Source organism: Crinia signifera, chromosome 4 (genome assembly GCF_055691185.1).
Source record: "Crinia signifera chromosome 4, ASM5569118v1, whole genome shotgun sequence".
NCBI lineage: Eukaryota > Metazoa > Chordata > Amphibia > Anura > Myobatrachidae > Crinia > Crinia signifera.
The window spans coordinates 160,745,339-160,758,532 of record NC_139220.1 but is presented as its reverse complement, the minus strand read 5'-3'; the positions used below and the strand labels follow the sequence as shown (position 1 = coordinate 160,758,532).

At 43.3% G+C, this 13,194-nt stretch overlaps 1 protein-coding gene across 5 annotated transcripts in view; it reads right to left on the bottom strand.

Moving 5' to 3' along the window:
- The window catches only part of TUBGCP6 (tubulin gamma complex component 6), a 56,861-nt gene that overhangs the window by 15,421 nt on the left and 28,246 nt on the right, over nt 1-13,194 (bottom strand). For all 5 annotated transcript variants that reach the window (XM_083182875.1, XM_083182872.1, XM_083182877.1 and 2 more), the window contains exons 8-15: nt 11,493-11,602; nt 7,558-7,649; nt 7,341-7,480; nt 7,065-7,214; nt 5,584-5,665; nt 5,419-5,507; nt 4,466-4,581; nt 972-1,110 (exon numbers count right to left, since the gene is read on the bottom strand). In XM_083182875.1, coding sequence (XP_083039001.1) covers nt 972-1,110; nt 4,466-4,581; nt 5,419-5,507; nt 5,584-5,665; nt 7,065-7,214; nt 7,341-7,480; nt 7,558-7,649; nt 11,493-11,602 — 918 coding nt within the window. The remainder of the gene's footprint in view (nt 1-971; nt 1,111-4,465; nt 4,582-5,418; nt 5,508-5,583; nt 5,666-7,064; nt 7,215-7,340; nt 7,481-7,557; nt 7,650-11,492; nt 11,603-13,194) is intronic.

Below are 13,194 nucleotides of genomic sequence, written 5' to 3'. Positions count from 1 at the left end.
TATTCACACAATGGCGTGATTATCGCAATCTGCACATGTGCCGTCATTGCAATGCTGGCGTGTGAGGGTGCTGCTGCGATCCTACTCGCACTGAGAACTGTGGCGCTGAGTGAATGACAGGAAATGCCTGTTTGGAGGTACTAATGACATTGGCATGCCATGCCCATTTTCATGTATTTCAGATGGCAGCATGATCGTACGTGCAAATACACTGCGTACAAATTGCTACTGCTGTGGCCAGTCTGTATAGTCATAGACCAACCCTTAGCTTCCATGTTCTCTCTAAATGCGTGCAGTCCGATAATGTGTACGCAATTGTGAATTAGTTTGCAATGGCTACAGGCTACCATTCAGGTTCTTTTGAGAAGAACCATCCCTGGCTGTCTAATAGTCAGAGTTTTTGCGGAATTAGGGGGATAGGAACAAAGTAATCCATGTTTTAATTATGTAATTTAGCTTTCACATTTATTTCAATGTGGTTTCTATATCTATGCACATGCTTAAACTCCCACATCTAATTGTGATTCTACATGCACGGGCTGTAAACCTTATTCAAAAGAATGGGAACGCTCTGTACTGCTTGCATCAATGGATTAGAATGCATAAACTACAGATCAAAAGCTTAGAAATGCCACATCAAATCCGCACTGGATGCAAATTCCTGGCATTTGTGTTTTCACCTGCAATCATTGTTTACAAATGGTCTAAAGCAGTGGATTTCAACCTTGGTCCTCAAGTACCCCCAAAAGTGCATGTTTTCCAGGTCTCCACACAGAATCACAGGTAAAATAATTAGCTTCACCTGTGATCTTTTAAAATGTGTCAGTGAGTAATTAGTGCACCTGTGTATCTGTAAGGTGACTTGGAAAACGTGCACCGTTGGGGGTCCCTGAGGACAGAGGTTGAGAACCACTGGTCTAAAGCATTGTACACGATCTTATAATTCAATCAAAGTACAAATAAGAATAAACCTGTATGTGCTTTTCATCATCGGAGAAGAACCTCAAGCGAGCAGTTTCTAATTTATGGCGCTCGAGTTTCCAGAGAGCTTTCTGCTCTTTCCGAGTGGCTTCTTCTGACAACTGGCTGTAATGCTCTATGAGTTCCTGCCTGTTGGGAAAACACATGTATATCAAGGAATTAAGCAGCTAACCTGGCCTGTGCATATTGCATTTTAAATAAAAAATATTTCATGGTATTCTTGTTTGATTTTATTATAAATCAATATGTGTGACAAGTTTATGTTACAGACTGGGTTTGAAAAATGACAAATAGAAGCTGATAGGCTGGTAGCTTATCACTCTACATTTCATTATATTTAGAGGCTTATAAGAATAAAAATGTTGAACCACTTAGGGGAGTATTCAATGTTTTTATTCTCCATGTGCAGCGAATCCTGTTTAGGATTCGCTGACAATTCGCAGGGTTCAGGAGGGCTGCAGCATTCGCTGCCAGCCCTCCCTGTCACCCTATTCAATGCCGCAGGGAGCCGGGAGATGGAGGCAGGCAGGGAGACGTAAGCCTCCCTGCCTGCCCCAGAATTTGTGGGGGAGGGCTCCCGGGGCACAGGAAGCAGAGGCTGCCCCCCAGGAATGCTGACACGGGGGGGCAGGGGTAGGGAGCTGCTTCTCTGGTTCCGCACGTAACAAGCCGGGACCAGAGTGAAGTGAATATATGAATATCTAATAAAACGGCTCCCGGCCCTCTGCTGGCGAATGTGTAAAAAAAAAAAATTAAATTAAATATATATTAAGCAAGCACATGAATAAAAATAGCACGCCCCTTCACAAAAGACCAAAAAGAAAAAGAGAAAACACTTTATTTTAAAAGATCACTTTCCAGTTCACCTTAAAAAGATGTCAAATGCAAAACGGTGAATCATGGCAAAAATCAGGGAGAAAGCAATTCGCCATCCTAGTATTGAATACACTCTCGGCGAATCCCAGTGAAAACACCATTGAAATACACCAGTGAATTGCAGTGAGCATAAAACAGAGATCTGGCCGCCATTCACTGTTCGCTTTCGGCGTACAGTGAACATTGAATAGGGTGAATCACATTTTCAGTCAAAAAGATATAGATAAATCAAGGCCATGAGTAAAGAGAGAACCAAAGGAGAAATGCAAATAACATGCTCCTTTTACCACTAAGGTGACATTACAACAATTTTGTAAGATGTTATCATTGAAGTATAATATGCTATAGGTCTGGGCTGTCCAAATAGAAGTCTACAAGTATTGTTTATTCGGTACTTGTTTCCTAGCACGGCACCCGTCGTAGATGATCGCATACCTTAACTTAAGGTATGTGATGGACGAGACCGACGCGATTTTAGGGCTATTTTTAGCCTTTTCCCCGACAATTAAAAAATCGCGTCCATCGCATGCCTTAAGTTAAGGCATGCGATGCGACCGATGGACGCGATTTTACATAGGGAACAATGTTAAATGGTCCAATTTTTCATTGTATACCCACCCTTATGGGTATTTTACATGACAAATGCCCCCCCATTGTTATTGCCACCCCACGATGAACGCCAACCCGAAGCGTGGCGAGCGCAGCGAGCCCGCGAGGGGCGGCGGTACGCGTCCTCCGACCTTTTCATACCCCCCATTATCCACGTCGGCGTGGAGTTGATTTTATATAGTGTGGCGAGCGCAGCGAGCCACCGAGCCCGAAGCGTGGCGAGGGGACGCGTAATATCTGTGAAGTAATGCGCGTCCGCTCGCGGGCTCGCTGCGCTCGCCACGCTTCAGGTTGGCGTTCATCATGGGGTGGCGTTAACAATGGGGGGGCATTTGACCCATCAGGGTTGGGAAACAATAAAAATTGTGGTCTGGGGGCCATTTAACATTGGGGCCAATGTAAAATCGGGTCTGAGGGAACATTTGACATTGATTCCAATGTAAAAATCACGTCGATTTGGATGCATGCGATGTACGCGATTTTTGGGGTCCCGATGGATACAATTTTTTATCGCTGGCGCCGTGCTAGGAAACAAGTATCGTTTATTCTGTTCTCCTTTCTCACCCTCCACAATAGAAAAACTATCCATTCTCCAGTGCTGGAGACAATCCTAACTGGATGTGGCAATTACAGATCCCAGCCAGAGTGTTATGAAACCCCATGATGTTACTCTAGCTCACTGGTTCTCAAACTCGGTCCTCAGGACCCCATACAGTTCACGTTTTCCAGGTACTGATTGACACATTTTAAAAGATCCACAGGTGAAGCTAATTATTTCACTTGATTCTGTGAGGAGACATGCACTTGTGGTGTCCGGAGGGCCGACTGTGAGAACCTGTGCTCAAGCTAGACCTGCACAAGGCTTCACTATGACAGGATTGTGGTAGTGACAACAGCAACACAATGAGGGTTATTCAAATCCCATAACAACTTCCACAAAGTTTGCAAAGTACCAATTATCAGTACTTTGCGCTTGCGCAGGAACTATTCTGCACATGCGCAAACGGGGTCCGTAATGTTATAGGCAGGATGGCAGTACACGGTCAGTGATTGACAATCTGCTGCAGTTTGTGAGGAGTGGAGATGGCCTCAGTTTCCCAAAATGGGGGCCTGACACCATCGTTTAGGGGTAGAGAAGAGGCCAGGGATCTCCGTTGGACAAAGATTTCCTGGCCTTTGCGACAAGCGGCCTGCATGATACAAGCTACATGATGGTGAGTGAGAGGTTTAATGCTGTGTCCTAGGATGCAGGTCAGATTAGTACTACAGCAGGCTTCTTCTTGTAATAGATGCCTCCTGCTGCATTACCATACAGCGCTGTCACTGCTACTTCCATAGCGTTCTAACCACATATAAATAAGGCCCAATACGCCACATTGACTACAAGCCAAATATCACAACGTACACACTTTTATGTATTGGTTACTGTGATTACTAGGTAAATCTCTGCAGTGCGTGCGTACGTACATACATACATACAGCCAAAATTGGTTTTCCAGCCCTCGTTTAGTAAGTTAGTTTGTGGTCTTTACAATTTTTTCCAAAATTTCAACGTAAAGTGTTCTAAATGTTTTTTGGGAGAATGTACTGGACAGGGTAGAAGCTCAAATAGAGTACCAGTGGTAACAAGTAGGTAAATAAGAACAAGTGGGGCAGGCTGGCATAAAGACAATTCACCCAAGGAAAGTACAGTGCACAGACTACCCGTAGTTAGCAGCATAAGGATTAAAGTAGCATATATCATGCACTTAACATATGAACATTGAGTAGATAATACATAGACAGCCGCACATTAGGAAATGAATAGAACAATATTTATATTATCCCAGAGATGTTGGGTAGAAAAGTATAAACAAATACATTACGTAACCTGCAAAAAAATATACACTGGATCTGTTCCCATATGGTCATAAAGTTAAAATACTAATGCATACAAGACAAATGTTAATAACCATTACATAAAAAAATAACCTAGTGCACAAAAATTGACAGTATTTACCTTGCTTTGTACTCCAGTTCCTCCTCTAAGGCTTTTAAACGTTTCTCACGGTCACGCAGATCCCGAGCATAACTAAAATCATCATCGGCTTCCTGCTGTTTGTCAGTGAGTCGCCTCTGTGTCCAAAAAACAGAAGTTGAGAAAAATAGTAGGCTACATTATAGCCTTCAAATCATAATGCAAGGTTCTAGATTCAAAGAACACTATTCAATTGTTTATTACCTCCCAAACTGTCTTAAGTGATTGCGATATACAATGGTCCCGTTAGAGCACATAAAATGGTCATTTTTTGCTGGCAGCCAATCATGCCAATTGAATAGCACTGTTGGGCACCAGCTACTGGCTGATGGCATTTGAGCAATTGAATAGCCCCCAAAAAACAGTTGGTTATATACCAAAGCAAATTGTACAATGGTCTAACTTTCCCATGCAAGTTCCACAAATATGAGAAAAGTTTGATTACTACTATATATATTTTTTAAAATATGTAATTGTGAAACACTCATGTCTAGTAGAACAGGGATCCTCAAACTATTTTGCTCTGGGACCCCATCAGACAATAAAAATAATGACAGGACCCCAGCAAGTAACTGCAGAAGGTCATCACATCACATATGTAGATAGTAGACAGCACATACATGGCAGCATTGTGGAGGCACAAAATGATGGGAGGAGTCTGAAGTAACAGACAATTAAACAGATTTTTCAGACTGCTTGAATCACACACTGAGATTAGAGAAGTCATCAGCCTGATGGTCAGCAACATGGAGTCGCGACCCCAGGCTGAGAAGGTTGTGACCCACAGTTTGAGAACCACTGTAGTAGAACATGGCAGCTTCCTGGAATTACTATATCACTGCTCCACTCTACTGCTGTACAGTACAGAATGCATAATCAGCATGTGAGAATAGCACATACTTTCAGCTAATTAGTTTGTGAGGAAAACACAATACCGCTTGTTCTTTCTCATACTGTTCCTTCAGCTTGATAAACAGTTCCCTCTTTTTAGTGTTCATGGAGATTTTCTCTGCCAGCTGCTGATCTGTATAAAGAACAGTGAAAAATGAAAAAATGAAAAACTCAAGAGGATTGATCGTGCTGATAGAAACTAATCTAACCTTTAAATCTTTCTAGAAGTTTCTCTGTTGTTTCACGAGCTTCAATAATAATGTCCTGTTGAGCAATTTTTGCTTGTAAAGCCTAAAAACAAAGCATAAAGCATCATTTTGAAGAAGCAGGTTCATCACTTTAGTTTAATATCACAAAAAAAGCCATAGTAGAGTACAGTGAAAACAATATGGACACTACAGTTTTGGCATATTGAACACTTGTCCTGCTGCCTGGTGTTTGCTTCTACAATTTGCCAGACAGGATAAAGTGCATCGTAGTCACAAGCATGACCGTGCAAATTATTATTTTTGCTTGATTCACATAAACATCCAAAGCTACCAAGAGAGTTTTCATATTATCTAAAGCATGGCATCGGAAAGAACATCACTATGTAATGCAATCAAAACACAATAATTTAATGTAAAAAAAAGGCAATTTTAAATGAACCCAAATCCTTATTGAGCATTTTAGTAAATTCAGTTGAAAGGTTACTTCACTATGCCTGTGTATGTTGTCAGCTTACAACTGCATGTACCAAACTGGATAAGGAACCAATCATTTTTGTTTTTTTAAACTAACATCTGATATACATCAATGTGTGCAGAATTAGCCAGTACAAAGACAACAAAAAGTGATATCTACATTATCCAAGCTAGAGAGGCTTTAAATGTAAAATCAAACTATATACAGATGTAGCCGTGCTCATCGTCAGGAGCAAAATAGACGAATGTGCATGGCGACGGGGTTTGCGATAACTGCCTTGTATTTTGCATGTGGCGATTGGCACGGCAATGAGGAGAGTGGCTACAAGTGTATTTCATACTGAAAAAAAATTGTTACAGCTTTCTAAAGGGAATTACTATTTTTAAAAGGTATACATTTTCATCAGAACCTTATGTAGGTTTTCCCTTCTATGAAAGCTAAAAAGTTATTCTTTAATACACAAAATTATTTTCCAATTCACAACCCTCTTTGCTTAACAGTGCTCACTACCTATTGAGCACTTTTGAGGGAAATCCCGCTGCCGTAAAGCGCAATGGGTGTTGCACTAATTTACCCACAACAGAATTCCTATTTGTGTCTAGACTACTCTACTGACTGTGGACATTTGCAGTGCATCTAATCCAGGGGTTCCAAACTATATTGGACATAAATAGCTTGACATGGTCCTGGACCACCAACCCACGGCACTCCTACAAGTCATAAAAAGGCACCCCAGACTGCAACGCCACACAGTTTGGGAACCACTTACCTATGCCCAACAAGCCGAGTACAACATTATGGTCTTGTTTGTAGTATATTGATGTTTACAGGACCCTTGCATGATATGCACTGGGGCAACACTTTGTTTTACCATTTCTACTCACTGTAAAGAGGTACTAGCAACGATATTCACAGAAAGTTAATAAGGAAACTATCTTCATATAAATATTCCAGACAAAATGATAAGACACCTGCAGAACAAGCATAAGAACTGCACTTGCGGTACCTTCTCCTCTTTGCTGATGCTGCAATACCGTGCAATTCTATCCATTCGAGCTACATAGATGGCGCAGTCTTTTCTCATTTCCTTCAGTTCCTCTAAGGAAAATGTGACGGATATTCGTGGTACTGGGATATCAGACCAGCAAATGTAATGCTGCAAAATTAAATTAAATAGAGAAAATACATAATTATATAATATAGTCAAAATGCTTTAATGTCCATTTGGCCTTGTGTAAATGCAGTCTACCAAGCCTATGGACTATTTGGCTTTGGCACCTACCCTAGGGCAGCACAGCTTCATTAGGTTTATGGTCTTCCCACATATGTATATTTCATTAGCCAAGTGCTTCAAAAAAACTGGCACACAATCTTCCACTTCTTTTGAGGTCAAAATATATCCATGATTCCAATAGCGTTTATCTGATAGAAACAGGACTTGTATTATAATTGACAGAGCGCAGTATATTAAAAACAAAATAAATGGCATCATACTGTACCTCTATACCCCAGAAAGTCTTCATTTGCCTGGATCATGAATTCTCTACAAGCGTCTCTTAAAACACCACTGTAGACCCAATCATAGATAACCCTGCACAAAAATCATGTTTTAATAACAGTGTCTACAAATGTACATACACCAGACTTGAAATCAGTTAAAACATATGTCCTTTATTGGGCCCAACGCCGTCTCAGGGACAGTCCTCCACCCGTGTTCAGGGAGAAAACATATAAAAAAACTAAAAGCAGTCATGAATACACATATATACGTACATCAATAAAAAGGTCAATGAAGAATACATTATATCTAGTTGAGTGGGCCTTAACAGAATTTGGAACAGACAAAGCCCTCGAAGAACAAGCCTGCTGAGTAGTCAACCATATCCAGCGAACAAAGCGACAGCTTTGAAGCAGGACAACCCTTTTTGTGAGCGTCATATAACACAAAAAGGGAATCAGACTTCCTAGTTCCAGCTGTCTTTTTAAGATGAACCTTTAAAGCACGTAAAACATCTAAAGATTTAGGAATGTCCGAGGAACCAGACCAAGCTGGAACCACAATCGGCTGGTTAAGGTGAAACGCTGAAACCACTCACGGCAAAAACTATGGTCGAGTTCTGTGCTCCTCTCTGTCTTCGAAGAAGTTCAAATAGGGGGACTTACAAGACAAATCCCCCAATTCAGATACCAGTCTAGCAGAGGCCAAAGCCACAAGCATGACCACTTTCTACTTAAGGAACTGGTACTTGTGTATTATCAGGGCGCCCGATGTAATGTAAATCGTATATGATATCGCATCTGATTTATCGGCCGATTCGATCTGCGATGTGATTTAGTGGCCGATTTGCGTCCGATTTTCGGCCGATTTGCATGCTATTCCATCCTTGCACACCCCCAGGTAATATGCGATGGTATGCGATGCGATTTTCAGGAAAATGCCCGATTGTACAATTAAATATTGCATAGCATTGCAAGCCAGCAAGTGGCATGCGATGCGATTCGCAATGTTAAATGCACCCCCATTGTCAATGACACCCCCACTATCAAGCCAACCCGAATCGTGGCGACGGTACGTGTCCTCCGACCTTTTCATACCCCCACTATCCACGTTGGCGTGGATAGTGGGGGTATGAAAAGGTCGGAGGACGCGTACCGCTGCCCCTCGCGGGCTCACCACACTTCGGGTTGGCGTTGATAGTGGGGGTGGCATTGACAATGGGGGTGCATTTAACATTGTAAGCATCCATCAGGGTGCTTGTACAATTAAAAATCGAATCGCATCACATGCATCGCATGTCGCTATACTGCATGCAATGCACTACGATGGAAATCGGGGGTGTGCAAGGTGTGCAATGATGGAACAGCATGCAAATCGTCCTGAAAACGCGAAAACTCGTCCGCAAAATCGCATCCGATGTTTGCATGCGATTTGCGGCTGATTTCGCAGGCGCCCTGATAATACACAAGTACCAAGAAACTTATCTTCAATGGAGTCCAACGGTTCAAACCAGGACGACTGCAAAAAAGGTCAATACCACCGACAGGTCCCAGGGAGCCATGGGCGGTACAAAAGGAGGCTAAAAATGCCTGAACCTCTGGTATCACATCCAACTTCTTCTGAAAGAAGATGGACAGGGTTGATATCAGGCACCTTGATGGAGTCCAAATGCAGCCCCATATCCACTGCAGCTTGCAGAAACCAGAGGACCGGACCCAGTCGGAAAACTGTAGGAGAACATAGTCTCCCTTCACAGCACAACACATATCTTTTCCAAATCCGATGATAGTGTCTGGACGTCACTAGACTTTCTAGGCTTAATCATGGTAGGGATTACATTTCCTGGAATACCCTTCCTGGATAAAATCAGCCGCTCAACCTTCAAGCCGACAAACAAAGCCATCGTAAGTCCGGATAAACGAGCGGCCCTTGCTGAAGAAGATCCCTTCTTAGGGAAAGAGGCCAAGGTTTGTACACCGACATCGCGAGAACATTGGCGTACCATGCCCTTCGTGGCCGGTGCGGGGCATTTAGAATTGCCTGCACCCTCTCCTTCCTGATCTTGCAGAGTACTTTGGGACAGCAACAGAATTGGAGGGAATAAGTATACCAGCTGGTATGACCAAGTCGTCGACAGTGCATCCACCACCGCCGCATGAGGGTCCCTGGTCCTGGTACAGTAAAGCTGAAGCTTCCTGTTGAGACAGGACGCCCCAGCTTCTGCTCACCACTCAGACATTTTCAGACATGTTAGGGGTGTGCGCCGTGGTGCAATACCAGGCGGTACACTAACCCATTCCGGAACGTGTTCGGCAGCGGGGATCCACGCAGCACCTGAAGAGGACGGTATCTGCCCCCCTTAGCTCCCACGTCTCCTGCATGTCCAAGCAGCATACCCAAATAAATAAATAATGAAGAAAATTCTCTGTAGCTCCAGAGTGTGCAACCTCTCCTGAGGGCACATTTCTCTTAAGAGAGCTGTGGGAGGGCGCATAGAGGGGAGAAACCAGCACACCCTGTTTGAAGTTTTATGTGCACAGGCAGTGAATCCCCAGTATCCCTTATGGATGATAGAGAAAAGAAGGATGATTTTGTTGTCTAGGATGAGTCATATGCAAAACTCTTATCCCAGCTAAAATATTTAATCATCCACATACAGGTGTGAAAATAAAATGAATTATGCCCTGACATATACTACTACATGTCTTATACATGTTGACTTGTCCGTGCGGTTTCGCATATATGGGAAAGAATCAGCATTAATTTCGCGAATGCATGGCTCTTCATAGAAACGCCATTAAACAAGCACTTCTAACAGGGAATAGCGAGCAACCATTAGCGCTCACATGAAGTTCTCCCCGTGCCCCATTTGTAGCCGAAATATGACCCGAGATATCAAGGATATGTCAGTAATCACCTCATCACAACCTACTCTATGTCATATTCTAAGACTTAATGATTATTGCAGCTGTAACATGAGAGCAGGTGGCAGTGTCTCCGGTTGGTAATAAGCGGTACACATAAAAGGTAAGAAGGGGCAGAGGTATTTTTAAGTGGTTAGTGTCTATCTGTAGGGTTTACTTCAAAGGTCCATAAGCTGTGTAAAAGCACTGTGCCTAAAGGCCCCCATACACTGAGCTGATTTGGTCCGATTTTGCCCGATTGTGACCAATCGGGCCGTTTAATCAGACCAAATCGGCTGTCCCTGAAATGCCGTTGGGTCCGATGTGTGGTCCTATGCGCATCAGATCCGAGCAGGTAGTCGGACCTGCTGGTCGTCCGACCACCCATTCCTGGGACCTCCCTCCTGGTGGCGAGACAGGTGGGAAGCAGGGACGCATGCGAACCATCACAACAAATGGTTTGGTATCGGGTGTTCGTACACTGCTGCAAGACATCGCAGCAGTGTATGGGCACCTTAAGGCTGCACGGTGTCTAACTTTATCCCATCCAATGAAAAAAGACCAGCGCCAGAGGACAAAATAAAGCATTTCCTGGCACAGATGTAACCCCAAGGAGGCTACTTGTATTGTGTACTTTTAAATAGTTCTCAAAAGGAATATAATCCAGACACATAATCGTAGAATGAAACCTTTAAATAACACTCAGAATATATTCAGTGTTACAGAGCAGACTTTTTTTCTCCCCCTTTCCTAATAATTGTAGTGTCCAGAAGGGGGTTCTCATGGGTGATGTTGCATGAAGGAGGATTGAAGTTTTCTCTCACCTATTTCAGAAAAGCATATCCCCAGTGAACATTCTTCATTTTGCTTTTTGTGATATTTCACAGAATTAGGTGTTACTGTAAGAAGTGTGATCCCTGGTCTAAAGGCTTCAAACTACTGTTAGGCAAGTGTGAAATAGAAGCATTGTAGGTACACTCTATAGTACATTCTCATTAGGATTCCTTCTGCACTGAAAAATTTCAAATCTTACCTTGTATATGGCTCACAGCTGGATTTTAACAATGATAACAAGACTGGGTAGTTTTCATTGCTGCTGTTTTCAAGAGACTCTTTGTATAAATATGAGAGTAACTTCACTCCCTGAAGAAAAAAAGATAAACAAACAACCGTATTAAATTAGGTTATAAACCAAATAAAACATAAGACTGACACATCCCAATGGTAGAACAGTCACTTTTACTGCCTCGAGTTGAGCAGTGTTCTCAGTGACTATATAGTGTGCACTTGCATTTTTTTTAGTTTTTTTGAGATCCACTTTTCTATCAGCTGCTGGTAAGAAGTTGTGAGGGAGTGGAGAGAATTACAGGGGAGGGAGAACAAAAATATCAGTGGGTGGGATGCAAAATTAATTACAGAGATGGATGATTTACAGGAGGGGAGTAAGTTTTTTTATTTTTTATTTACTATTTATGTTCACGCGAAGGGGATTATGGTGGGAGAGAATTCAACTACATTGAGGTATAGTTAGAAATAAAACAGGAGATTCTCCCTCTTTGTTAGTTTACAGTTTCATACATGCCATTGTTATCACAATACACTTGAATCGGGTCTGTTCAGACAATGGGCAGAGCAGGTATGTTACTACACCTAGCCCTTAAACTGGGTACACATCTATACAATCCCTATTTCTTGCAACCGTTCTGCCGACCGTACTCCCGGCCGTACGGACCGTCCACAAACAACAGCCGATCACGCGTGTACACACCTGTACAATTTTACTTGCGACGTCCGATGTACTCCCGTCTAAACAGTCGCAATAAAAAGATTGTACCACCGTACACACTGTCTCGATTTGGGCTATTGACACGTCACATGTGACCAAAATTATCATAATGGGCTGGGTTAGGGCATAATTATAGCAAACATTTTAGTCACCCTTTTTTTACTGTGGAACTACAAGACCCAGCGGGCCCTTTAATGCCCCGCAGGCTGGGACTTGTGGTTCTCCAAGTCCCAGCTTGCGGGGGGAGGCTTGCTGGGACTCATAGTTCCACAGTTTAAAACAATAGTTTTTTCATCTATTTTTTTTACACCAGTATCAGCTCGATGCCCAGGGGCATCGAGGACAGCACCAGGCTTCAGCCTGGTCAGGTAAGTCCTGGAGGGGGGGGACCCCTTAATTGGGGGGGTCCCCACTCCCCCAGGACCCCTGGCCAGGCTGACCGGTCAGAGGGCTGAATGCTTTGGCCGGGGGGACTTGTATAAAAAGTCTCCCCCCGGCTGTGGCATTACCCTGCTGGCTGGTTTGGCCTGGGGCTGGTTCTTAAAATACAGGGGACCCCATGTCATTTTGTCCCCCGTATTTTGGGAACCAGCCCCGGACCTGGAGCTGGTTTTAAAAAATCAGCGAAGCCCTATCTGGTTGGTTTCCTGATTTTTTTATACCAGCCCCGGCTCTTCAGCCTGGTGCTGGTTACGGCTGTGGGGGGGACCCCACGCCGTTTTTTTTTTTTTTAGTCACCCTGCCAGAGATGATGCAGCTATGAAACGAGCTTTGGCAGTATAGTCGCAAGGACGGCAGCATATCGGTCGAACGTGCGTACACACTGCACTTTTGTACCGATATGGGGCCGACCTGTCGGATGAAAATTAAACAGCAAAGAACCGTCGACCGACCGAGTATGGACGGTCAAGACAGTTTTTTGCCGTTTATCGCTCGTACGGGACAGCGT